The sequence below is a fragment of the Callithrix jacchus genome, chromosome 2 (assembly GCF_049354715.1).
Source record: "Callithrix jacchus isolate 240 chromosome 2, calJac240_pri, whole genome shotgun sequence".
Lineage (NCBI taxonomy): Eukaryota > Metazoa > Chordata > Mammalia > Primates > Cebidae > Callithrix > Callithrix jacchus.
In genome coordinates, this window is record NC_133503.1 from 140,234,645 (window position 1) to 140,247,883 (window position 13,239).

General features: G+C 42.7%; 1 protein-coding gene across 9 annotated transcripts in view; it reads left to right on the top strand.

The window, feature by feature from the left end:
- The window catches only part of CCDC125 (coiled-coil domain containing 125), a 67,079-nt gene that overhangs the window by 37,268 nt on the left and 16,572 nt on the right, over window positions 1–13,239 (top strand). For all 9 annotated transcript variants that reach the window (XM_078365391.1, XM_078365396.1, XM_078365390.1 and 6 more), the window contains 4 exons: window positions 1,470–1,547; window positions 2,623–2,708; window positions 8,424–8,506; window positions 12,630–12,745. In XM_078365391.1, the coding sequence (XP_078221517.1) occupies window positions 1,470–1,547; window positions 2,623–2,708; window positions 8,424–8,506; window positions 12,630–12,745 (363 nt within the window). The remainder of the gene's footprint in view (window positions 1–1,469; window positions 1,548–2,622; window positions 2,709–8,423; window positions 8,507–12,629; window positions 12,746–13,239) is intronic.

Sequence of the window (13,239 nt, forward strand, 5' to 3'; positions counted from 1 at the left end):
TGACTTCTCAGTACCCACAGGTTCAACAACATGTGGAAGCTGCCGAGGCTTAGGACTTGCACTCTGTAGCCATGGCCCAAGCTGTACCTTGGCCCCTTTCAGCCACCGCTAGAGCGGCTGGGATGCAGGGCACCAAGTCTCTATACTGCACAGAGCATGGGGATCCTAGGCCCTGCCCATGAAACTATTTTTTCCTTCTAGACTTCTGGGGTTGGTGATGGAAGAAGTTGCCGCAAAGGTCTCTGACATGCCCTGGAGACATTTTCCCCATTGTCTTGGGGATTAATATTCAGCTTCTTGTTACTTATGCAAATATCTGCAGCTGGCTTAAATTTATCCTTAGAAAATGGGATTTTTTTTTTTTTCTATCTCGTCAGCCTACAAATTTTCCGAACTTTTATGCTCTGCTTCCCTTTTAAAACTGAATGCCTTTACAGTAGCGAAGTCACATTTTAAATGCTGTTTAGAAATTTCTCCCACCAGATGCCCTACATTATTATCTCTCTCAAGTTCAAAGTTTCATAAATCTCTAGGGCAAGGCAAAATGCCACAAATCTCTTTGCTGAAACATAATAAAAGCCACCTTTGCTCCAGTTCCCAACAAATTCCTCCTCTCTGTCTGAGACCACCTCAGCCTGGATTTCATTGTCCATGTCATTATCAGTATTTCTATCAAGGTCACTCTGTAAGTCTCTAGAAAGTTTCAAACTTTCCCGTGTTTTCCTCTCTTCTTCTGAGCCCTCCGAACTGTTCCACCCTCTGCCTGTTCCCCAGTTCCAAAGTTGCTTCCATATTTTTGGGTGCCTTTTCAGTAATGCCCCACTCTACTGGTCCCAAATTACTATTTTCACACTCTTGATAAAGATATACATTCTCAAGGCTGGTAAGAAAAAGAGGTTTAGTTGGACTTACAGTTCCACATGGCTGGGAAGGTCTCAGAATCATGGTGGGAGGCAAAAGGCACTTCTTACATGGTGGCAGCAAGAGAAAATGAGAGAGATACAAAAGCGGAAACCCCGGATAAAATCATCAGATCTTATTCACTAATCATGAGACTTATTCACTACCGCGAAAATATGGGAGAAACTGCCCCCATGATTCAAATTATCTCCCACCAGGTCCCTCCTACAACATGTGGGAATTATGGGAGTACAATTCAGGATGAGATTTGGGTGAGGACACAGAGCCAAACCATATCAGGTGGTTTTCACTTTTTGACTGATGAATAGAAAGTGCTCTGAACACTTGCTTTGTGTGGAAAGTTCATTCATTCCCACATTCATTGGAAAAGAACCAAACCAAGATCTGACTTTTGAACTATCAGACTCTCCATAAAAGGTGGTCACTGTGAAATACTTATCTCAATTTATCTTAATTTTCTGTTGCCTTAAAATAAAAGAGAATTTCGTGACGTACATAGGAGTGATTACAAATTTAATTTATGTTGATGCTAGTTTTATTTTTCTTAGGCAATACTTGGCAAAGCCACAAGTCATACGCAGGCAGTGCTTCAAAAAACTGTGGAACAGAAGAGATCCTTGGAGAAGGTATTTGCTGTTTTCATCTAGACTTAATTCAGTCCAATAAGCTTTAATGTAATTTCCCTAAAATTCACCATACTAATGGATCTGTCATTTGTGCATACCCTATGCTAGATGTGCTTCAGTTCTGATGGTCTTCCCTTTTGGAGTTTACAGCTAAACAGATTGTCATGTGCACAGTGAATTAAGGTTATTCCCCTCCCCCCCGCCCCGCCCCATATTAAGGTAGTAGGAGACCTGCCAAATTGATACTTCTCATTTTTCTTCTTCTTTTTCTTCTTCTTCTTTTTTTTTTTTTTTTTGAGACGGAGTTTTGCTCTTGTTACCTAGGCTGGAGTGTGCAATGGTGCGATCTCGGCTCACCGCAACCTCCGCCTCCTGGGTTCAAGCAATTCTTCTGCCTCAGCCTCCCAAGTAGCTGGGACTACAGGTGCGCCCCACCACGCCCAGCTAATTTTTTTGAATTTTTAGTGGAGATGGGGTTTCACCATGTTGACCAGTATGGTCTTGATCTCTTGACTTCGTGATCCACCCGCCTTGGCCTGCCAAAGTGCTGGGATTATAGGTGTGAGCCACAGCGCCTGGCTCATTTTTCTTCTTAAAAATTTTTTTTGTTTAATCCTTATCCTTGCCTGGCAGGACATATGTCTTTCTGACCATCCCATCTTCACTATAAAGGTAGTTAGGAATCATCCTAGATGGTCACGTCTCCTATGCCTGGTGTATTCTCCCTTGGTGGGACCATTGAGCTAAGATTTCCAGGACTAGATTTTGCTTGAGGTCTCTACTTGCGGTGGAGGTGGGCACTGAGAAATCCAGGTGTAGCAATCCAGCAAATTCTGAAGCCAAACAATTTGAGTTTTTTCAATATTAAGTGAGTTTTGGCAGAGTTGTTTTGAGTGCTAAAGAGGCATGTTATATATGTTTACAAATGTCATAGACACTTTTTGAGCAATAGTTAATTTTTTCTCTTTAAACCATTTCTGTGGACTGATTATAGAATTTATTTCAGCTATTCACAATGTCCTGAAATGATTTATTTGTAGTAATTTGCCATGAAGATACTATTTTATTTCTGTAGGAAATAAATGCCTTGCAGTGGGAAATAGAATTTGATCATAATAGATTTAGAAATATAGAAGAATCTTGGACCCAAAAATATGACAGGTTTGTATATTGCTCTATTATTTTTCTTTGAAAATCTTTAAAATGTATGTAATTCAAAAGTGATTTATGCTTTCTTCTTTGAACTAAGTGCAAAAGATTATAAAATTTGTATTGCTTATCCACTTAATACTTGCATATTTTTCTGTTAGTGTTAATTTTCTTACTTCCCCCCCCTTAGTGACTTTCTTTTAACAGCATAGTGTTAATTTTCTTTCTTTTTTTCTTTTCTTTTTTTTTTTTTTTAAAAAAGACGGGGTTTCACCATGTTGATCTTGAACTCCCGACCTCAGGTGATCCGCCCATTTTGGCCTCCAAAGTGCTTGGATTACAGGCATGAACCACCACGCCCGGCCGTGTTAATTTTCTTTAAAAAAAAAAAATTGCATAGGCTGAGTGCGGTGGCTCACGCCTATAATCCCAGCACTTTGGGAAGCCAAGGCAGGAGGATCACTTGAGCCCAGGAGTTTGAGACTAGCCTGGCCAACATAGTGAAACCCTATCTGTACAACACAACAAAAACTAGCTCGGTATGGTGGCTTGCACCTGTAGCCCCAGCTATGTGGAAAGTCGATGTGGGGAGGATTACTTGAACTGGGGAGTTGGAGGTTGCAATGAGCTGTGATCACACCACTGCACTCTAGCCAGGATGTCAGAGAGAGTCTCGGTCTCAAAAATAAAACAAAACAAGGCTAGGCCTGGTGGCTTACGCCTATAATCTCAGCACTTTGGGAGGCTGAGGTGGGCGGATCACAAGATCAAGGGATCGAGACTATCCTGGTCAACAAGGTGAAACCCTGTCTCTACTAAAAATACAAAAATTAGCTGGGCATGGTGGTGCACGCCTATAGTCCTAGCTATTCGGGAGGCTGAGGCAGGAGAATTGCTTAAACCCAGGAGGCTGAGGTTGTGGTGAGCCGAGATCGTGGCATTGCACTCCAGTCTGGGTAACAACAACGAAACTCCATCTCAAAAAAAAAAAGAATTATTTTAGAATTGGAACTATTTGGTTTTTTTCAAACAAAATCTTTTGTGGGACTGGTCATGATGGCTCACACCTGTAATTTCAGCACTTTGGGAGCCTGAGGTGGGAGGACTACTTTGGTCCAGGAGTTCAAAATCAGCCTAGATGACATATCAAGACCCTCATCTTGTTACAAAAAAAAAAGATTAAAAATAGGATGGTTGGGGAATGATCCAAGATGGCTGATCGCTAACATTTCGGGATTGCAGCTCCCAGTGAAATTGCAGAGAACGAGAGGACGCCACACTTTCAGACAAATTTTGGTCGCTCACGGAGCAGAAGATTCCCAGTGGAGGAGCTGCACAGGTCGCCAGCGCGACTCTTGTGGCCGGCGCAGTGGTTTCGCCAGCACCTTGGCGCGGCAGCTCTCGGTGCAGAGTAAACGGGACTGGTTCCCCTTCTGACCGAGGTTTGGAGGAGCCGCATGGGTCTCCAGCATGACTCTTGTGGCCGGCGCAGCAGTTTTGCCAGCACCTGGGCATGGCAGCTCTTGGTGCAGAGTAAACGGGACTGGTTCCCCTTCTGACCGAGGTTTGGAGCTCCGGGAAGGCAGAGTCGCCTATTATGGACTCAAGAAGGAAGCCAGACAGGAGATTCCAGGCAGAAAAGCACCATCAGTCTTAATGCCGCTGTTTTGGCCGGCGCAGTGGGTTGCTCATATTTCGGCCCTGGGAATTAACAACTTGGACGTCCACTCAGAGACCTAATTTGAAAGTTGGTAATTACAAAGATGACAGGTGGATAAATTTACAATGATGGGAAGAAACCAGTGTAAAAAGGCTGAGAATACTCAAAATCAGAATGCCTCTCCCTCTAAAGAGGATCACAGTTCCTCATCAACAAGGGAACAAGACTTGATGGAGAAGGAGCGCATCCCATTAACAGAATCAGGCTTCAGAAGATGGATAATAAGAAACTTCTGTGAGTTAAAAGAACATGTTGTAGCCCAATGTAAAGAAACTAAGAACTTTGAAAAAAGGTTTGATGAACTCCTAATGAGAATAGACAACTTAGAGAGGAATATAAATGAATTAATGGAACTGAAGAATACAATACAAGAACTCCGAGAAGTATGCACAGGTTTAAACACTCAAATTGATCAAGCAGAAGAAAGGATATCAGAGGTCAAAGTCCAACTTAATGAAATAAAATGAGAAGACAAGATTAGAGAAAAAAGGATAAAAAAGAATGAGCAAAGTCTCCAAGAAATGTGGGACTATGTGAAAAGACCAAATTTACGTTTGATAGGTGTACCTGAATGCGATGGAGAGGATGAATCCAAGCTGGAAAATATTCTTCAGGATATTATTCAGGAAAATTTTCCTAAACTAGCAAAGCAGGACAATATTCAACCCCAGGCAATACAGAGAACACCACAAAGATATTCCTCAAGTAGAGCAACCCCAAGGCACATAATCATTAGATTCACCAGGGTTGAAATGGAGGAGAAAATACTGAGGGCAGCCAGAGAGAAAGGTCAGGTTACCCACAAAGGGAAGCCTATTAGACTGCAGATCTCTCAGCAGAAACCCTACAAGCCAGAAGAGAGTGGGAGCTGATATTCAACATCCTTAAAGAATAGAACCTTCAACCCAGAATTTCATATCCAGCCAAACTAAGCTTCTCAACTGAAGGAGAAATAAAATCTTTTATGAACAAGCAAGTACTCAGAGATTTTATTACCACCAGTCCTGCTTTACAAGAACTTCTGAAAGAAGCATTACACATAGAAAGAAACAACCAGTATTAGCCTTTCTAAAAATATACCAAAAAGTAAAGAGCATCAACATAAAGAAGAATTTACATCAACGAATGGATAAAACAGCCAGTTAACATCAAATGGCAGTAATCCTAAATTTAAATTGACTAAATCCCCCAATCAAAAGACACAGCCAAAACCCAACAGCATGTTACATCCAGACCCATTTCACATGCAAGGATACACAAAGACTCAAAGGGATGGAGAAAGATTTACCAATCAAATAGAGAGCAAAAATAAATAAATAAATAAAAAGCAGGAGTTGCAAACCTCGTATCTGATAAAATAGATTTTAAAGCAACAAAGATATAGTGGTAAAAGGATCAATGCAACAACAAGAGCTAACGATACTAACACCCATATACGTAGAGACTTAGACTCAATGAGACAGAAAATTAATAGGGATATCAAGGACTCTAACTCAGATTTGGAACAAGTAAACTTAATAAATATTTATAGAGCTCTCCACTTTAAATATACAAAATATACATTCTTGTCAATACCACATCACACCTACTCATAGGTTTAAATGAAATATTGATTGGCCACTATTAATACCCATTTTTAGAATAAAGCAACATTTCCATTCTCTCTCCCTCTTTTTCTTCCTCCTTCTTTCTCTCCTTCACTCCTTTTTTTTCTTTCCTTCTCTCAAAAAAAGAAAAAAAAGAAATCAACTTGTAGACCTCTAGATCCAGGTTGGCAATGTCTCTCTCATTGCTTGATTTCCTCCCTCCCCTCCCCTCCCCTCCCTTCCCTCCTTCCTCCCTCCCTTCCTCCTTTCCTCCCTTCCTGCCTTCCTCCCTTCCTAAAAAAAAAAAAATAGGATGGTTAACATGGTAAATTTTTTTTTTTTTAAGACAGAGTCTCACTCTGTCACAAGGCTGGAGGGCAGTGGCTCGATCTTGGCTCACTACAACCTCTACCTCCTATATTCAAGCAATTTTCCTGCCTCAGCCTCCTGAGTAGCCGGGACGACAGGCATGTGCCACCATGCTCAGCTAATTTTTTTGTGTTTTTAGTAGAGATGGGGTTTCGCCATGTTGGCCGGGATAGTCTCCATCTCTTGACCTTGTGATCCATCTGTGTTGGCCTCCCAAAGTGCTGGGATTACAGGCGTGAGCCACTGCACCCAGCCAAATTTTTTTTTTTTTTTTTGAGACGGAGTTTCGCTCTCGTCCAGGCTGGAGTACAATGGCACAATCTTGGCTCACTGCAACCTCTGCCTCCCGGGTTCAAGTGATTCTCCTGCCTCAGCCTCCCGAGTAGCTGGGATTACAGGCATGCACCACCACTCCTGGCTAATTTTGTATTTTTAGTGGAGATAGAGTTTCTCCTGGCCTCAAGCAATCCTCCATCTTAGCCTCCCATCTTAGTCACTCTGATCTCGAACTCCCAGCCTCAGGTGATCCACCTGCCTTAGCCTCCTGGGTAGCTGGGATTACAGGTGTGCACTGCCACGCCTGGCTACTTTTTTTTTTTTTTAGATGGAGTTTTGCTCTTATTGCCCAGGCTGGAGTGCAGTGGCGCCATTTCAGCTCACTGCATCTTCCACCTCTTGAGTTTAAACGATTCTCCTGCCTCAGCCTCCTGAGTAGCTGGGATTACAGGCGCCCACCACCATGCCAAGCTGATTTTTGTATTTTTAGTAGAGACAGGGTTTTGCCATGTTGGCCAGGCTGGTCTTGAACTCCTGACCTTAGGTGGTCTGCCTACCATGGCTTCCCGAAGTGCTAGGATTACAGGCGTGAGCCAATGTGCCCAGCCTAATACTGTATTTTTAGTGGAGATGGGGTTTCTTCATATTGGTCAGGCTGATCTCAAACTCCTGATCTCAGGTGATCTGCCTGCCTTGCCTCCCAAAGTGCTGGGATTACAGGTGTGAGCCACCATGCCCAGCCCAAGATGGCAAATTTTTATGTTCTGATAATCAGCTCCAAAGAGAGAAAACATATCTTTGGAACAACTCTTTTATTAGTGTGAGTTTATTTAATAACTTTTAATTATACACTTTATGGCCAGGTTCCCCATTTTGTTTATCCATTCATCCCTGATGGACACTTGAGTTACCTCTACCTTTGGCTATTTTACATGATGCTGCTAGGAACGTGAGTGTACCCTATGTATCTTTTTTTTTTTCCATGAAATACTTTGTTGGTTTTCTTTTTTAGAGCATTTATAGGTTCACAGCAAAATTGAGCAGAAGGTACATGGATTTCCCATATACACAGCCTCCCCCACTATCAACATCCCCCACCAGAGTGGTACATTTTTAATGACCAGTGTTGATATATCATTACTACCCAAAGTCAATAGTTTACATGACAGCCTATGTATGTAAGTTTCTGAAGGTAACCTAAGCATATAGATATATCAAATGGTTATTAAGTAAAGAGAATGAGTATGCAGAATTAGAAATATTTCTGGTTCTGATTATGTCTCAACTAAGATACGTTAAGCGTATGTTTAGGCTGGGCACAGTCACTCACACCTGTAATCCCAGCACTTAGGCAGGCCAAGGTGGGTAGATCACTTGAGGTCAGGAGTTTGAGACCAGCCCGGCCAACATAGTGAAACCTTATCTCTACTAAAATACAAAAATTAGCCGGGTGTGGTGGCAGCTGCCTATAATCCTAGTTACTTGGGAAGCTGAGGCAGGAGAATCATTTGAACCCGCCAGGCAGAGTTTGCAGAGTTTGAGATGAGATTGTGCCACCTCAGCCTGGGAAACAGAGTGAGACTCGGTCTCAAAAAAAAAACAACAACAAAAACGCTGACTATATTCCTTTAAATTGTTTTTATTTTTATGATACATGTTAATTTCAGACTCTTTTGAAGTAGGAAAAACTATATTTAGATTTTTGTGTTCCAATTATGGCAATAAAAATAGTTTCACTCAGCAAGGAAGTATTAATGTTTCAGTTATTTTTTCCAGGCTAAACTGTGAAAATGCGGTCCTCAAAGAGAATCTGAAAGTGAAAACAGAAGAAATTAAAATGCTAAAGTCTGACAATGCAGGTAATGATAATTTTTGTATTAAGAACACAAGTATCAATAAACATAACATGCTAGTATTTTGAAATAATATATGGTAAGCATAATAGAGGGAAGAAATGTATCATTTAGGTTTTTTAAATTTAAGAAAATTTATCAAGGTGAAATTCACATAATATAAAACTATTTATAAATGAACAATTCCTGGCTGGGCACAGTAGCTCATGCCTGTAATCCCAGTACTTTGGGAGGCCAAGGCAGGTGGATCATCTGAGGTCAGGAGTTTAAGTCCAGCCTGGCCATATAATAAAACCCCATTTCTACTAAAAATACAAAAAAAATTAGCTGGGCATGGTGGCACGTGCCTGTAATCCTAGCTACTCGGGAGGCAGAGGCAGGAGAATGGCCTGAACCCAGGAGGCGGAGGTTGCGGTGAGCCGAGATTGCGCCATTGCACTCCAGCCTGGGTCACAAGAGCGAAACTCCATCTCAAAAAAAAAACCAAAAACTTTGCTGGGCATGGGCACCTGTGCTTCTAGCTACTTTGGAGGCTGAGGCAGACTAATTGCTTTTACTCGAGGGGCGAAATTGGCGGTGACCTGAGATAGTGACACTGCACTCCAGTCTGGGCAACAGAGTGAGACGTTGTCTTTAAAAAAAAAAAGTGAACAATTCTTGCCAGGCACAGTAGCTCACGTTTCTAATCCCAGAACTTTGGGAGACCAAGGCAGGAGAATCACTTGAGCTTAGGAGTTTGAGAACAGCCTGGGTAACATAGCAAGACCTTGTTTCTACTAAAAACAAAAAATAACAACAGAAAAATCCAAATTAGACAGATGTGGTGACACTGGCCTGTAGCCCTAGCTACTTGGGAGGCTGAGGTAAGAGGATCACTGGAGTCCAGGAGGTCGATTCTGCAGTGAGCTGTGATTGTGCCACTGCACTACAGCTTGGGTGACAGAGCAAAACTGTGCTCAAAAAAATAAATCAACAACTCAGTGGCATTCACAAAGTTGCCTAATCACCACCTCTGTCTGGTTCCAAACAGTTCCAGTACTCTAAAATAAAATTTCATACCCATTAAGTAATTTCTTCCCATTTTCTCCTTTTTATTTAGTTTTCACTTAAAGCAAAATGGTAGAGCACCTGATGTTTGAAGAACCTAAGTAGAAATGATATATATGTATATATAATTTATATTATATATTTCTTTTTTATATCATTATTTATATATCTCATATAATGGTCTAGCTTATGATGAAAGTTAATCCAAGGATATTAAGACATTTAATATCCTTGGATCAACTTTTTTAAATTTAACTTTTTTTTTTTTGAGACTGAGTCTCACTCTGTTGCCCAGGCTGGAGTGGCTAGAGTATAGTGGTGGAATCTCGGCTCACTGCAACCTCTGCTTCCTGGGTTCACACAATCTTCCTGCCTCAGCCTTCTGAGTAGCTGGTGCCCACCACCATGCCCGGCTAATTTTTGTATTTTAAGTAGAGGCAGGGTTTCACCATGTTGGCCAGGCAGCTCTCAAACTCCTGACCTCAAATGACCCATCCACTTTGGCTTCCCGAAGTGCTGGGATTACAGGTGTGAGCTACCGTGCCCGGCCTGATGTTAACTTTTTACAACTTTATTTATTTTATTTATTTCTTATGTATTTATTTATTTATTTTCGCACACGGTCTTGCTCTGTTGCCCAGTCTGGAGGGCAGTGACACAATCTGAGTTCACTGCAACCTCCACTTTCTAGGCTCAAGAGATCCTCCCACCTCAGCCTCCCAAGTAGCTGGGACTACAGGCATGTTCCACCATGCCCAGCTAATTAAAAATGTATTATTATTATTATTTTATTTTTATTATTGAAATGGAATCTCACTCTGTTGTCCAGGCTGGAGTACAGTGGTGCAATCTCGGCTCACTATGACCTCTGCCTCCTAGGTTCAAGTGATTCTCCTGCCTCAGCCTCCTGAGTTGCTGGGATTGCAGACGCCCACCACCATGCCCAGCTAATTTTGAGGTGGAGTCTCGCTCTGTTGCCCAGGCTGGAGTGCATTGGCACCATTTCAGCTCACTGCAACCTCCGCATCCCAGGTTCAATCTGTTCTTCTGCCTCAGCCTCCTGAGTAGCTGGGATTACAGGCACGTGCTACTGCATCTAATTTTTGTATTTTCAGTAGAGATGGGGTTTCACAAGACCATATGGGCCAGGCTGGTCTTGAACATCTAACCTCAGGTGATTCGCCTGCCTTGGCCTGCTAAAGTGCTGGGATTACAGGCGTGAGCCACTGTGCCCAGTCTAATTTTTGTTTTTTGTTTTTTTTCTTGGAGACAGAGTCTCGCTCTGTTGCCCAGGCTGGGGTGCAGTGGCACAATCTCGCCTCACTGCAACCTCTGCCTCCCGGGTTAAAGTGATTCTCCTGCCACTGCCTCCCAAGTTGGAATTACAGGCATCCACCATCATGCCCGGCTAATTTTTTTGTATTTTTGTAGAGATGGGGTTTCCCCATGTTAGTCAGGCTGGTCTTGAACTCCTGACCTCAGGTGATCTGCCTGCCTTGGTCTCCCAAAGTACTGACTTTTAAAAAAAATTTTGTAGAGATGGTGGGGAGTCTCACTTTGTTACCCCATCTGGTCTTGAATTCCTGGCCTCAAGCAATCCTCCCATCTTAGCCTCCAAAAGGGCTGGGATTAAAGGTGTGAGCCACTGCACCTCTCCATAAAAATTTAGAGAAGAGGCTAGTTCTCCCTCCTTAGCAGAAATTAAAGAGGTGGCTTGAAGAGGACAAAAGAAGCCAGGCGCTGTTGCTCATGCCTGTAATCCCAGTGATATGGGAAGCCAAGGCGAGAGTATTGCTTGAGGCCAGGAGTCTGAGACCAATCCGGACAACATAGTGAGACTCTGCCTCTACGAAAAATGAACAAAAATTAGCCGGGCATGGTAGCACATACCTGTAGTCCTGGCTCCTTGGGAGGTTAAGGTGAGAGGATCCCTGGAGCCCAGGATTTTGAAGCTTCAGTGAGCAGCAGATGATTGGACCACTGCACTCTAGCCTGGGTGACAGAGCGACACCCTGTCTCTTAAAGAAAATAAAGGGAAAAAAAAAAGAAGAAAAGGACAAAAGAAGCTCTAAATGGGGCTGAGAGCAGCACTTTATGCTGTGTGGTAACTGAGTTGTATAAACGCCTCCCTCTGAGATCTGCACATACAGCTGGCGCTTCTCAGCAACAGGGACTCGGGCTGATAAAGATGTCTCCTGTGTTAGATAAATAAGCTCAGGACAGAAGCTGCTCACGATCACAAGTCCTCTCCTTCCGTCGTAACACTCCACCCTGCAGTGACAGGGAAAAGATACTGTTTTCTGCTCTCCAGTAGACAGCAGGACCCCTCTTGTTCTAAATATTTGGTTGGATATCTTCTTGTGAAAACTCATAGCTAGTAGAAAAATCTGTGATCGAGCTTGGATAGCTGGTATGTTTGACATGAATACAATATTTGAGATCTCACCATCCAGTTTTCTTACTAACCATAAAATCTCTGAATGATTTGCTTTTACATGTTCCCTTTTTGAAAATCCTACAAATTTCCCAAGAGCAAACAGTGATCAGACCTCAGTTGCAAAGTTAAGATGCTTTTACATTAAAAACGACACCATCTCATCTACTATTACATATACTTGATCTTACATGATACTCACTATTCTATCAGTTTCTCTGAATGGAGCCAGATCTTTTGGGTTAGAGTATTGCTTATAAGAAATGAGTATATGGCTGGGCGCAGTGACTTACGCCTGTAATCCCAGCAGTTGGGGAGGCCAAGGTGGGTGAATTACCTGAGGTCAGGAGTTCAAGACCAGCCTGGCCAACATGGAGAAACCCCATCACTACTGAAAATACAAAATTAGCCAGGCATAGTGGCACATGCCTGTAATCCCAACTATTCGGGAGGCTGAGGCAGGAGAATTGCTTAAAGCCGGAAGGCAGAGGTCGCTATGAGCCGAAATCGCGCTATTGCACTCCAGCCTGGGCAACAAGAATGAAACTCCATCTCAAAAAAAAGAGTATGTGATGTTGGGATAACTAGATTGGATGAAGCTGGGAGTTAGACTTCATAATGAATACTTTCTCATATGGCCCTTCCTAGTTTTGAATCGACGGTATTTGGAGACTCTCGCCATGCTTGATATCAAACAGCAGAAGATGGCTCAGGAAAACATGTGCTGTGATAAAAGTGGCTTTGCAGAGGCTTCAGGTCTGGAGGTGGGTAAGCATGTAGGAAAGCTGAACAGAAGGGACATTTTCTGCTTTCCCTTTCTTACACGTTCTAGGATAGCACATACTTAGCAATTTGAGGATGAGAGTGAGAGAAGCCCCTGGGTTTGCCCAGGTTACTGGTTCCATGGCCTTCATAGAGGACATTCTTGGACATGAGGGAATGTGCTGGCCACTTCTGCCCCACTTATCTCTTACCTTTACAATTCTGGCAGAAGCTGTTAGTAATGTCTCACACCTGGGTTGGGGCTTACAGTTTGAGTGCTTTCATACACATCGTTGTATCTGATCTTCACAGTAGTCTTGTGAGGGCTGCAAAGCAGTTATGATCCCCATTTTACAGAAAAGGAAACTAAGGCTCAAATAAGTTCAGTTACTTTCCTGAGGTGACAAGGTCAATCTGTGGTAAAGCCAGGTTCAGAACAAAAATCTGCTGATGCAGGCTGGGCACAGTGGCTCACGCCTATAATCCCAGCACTTTG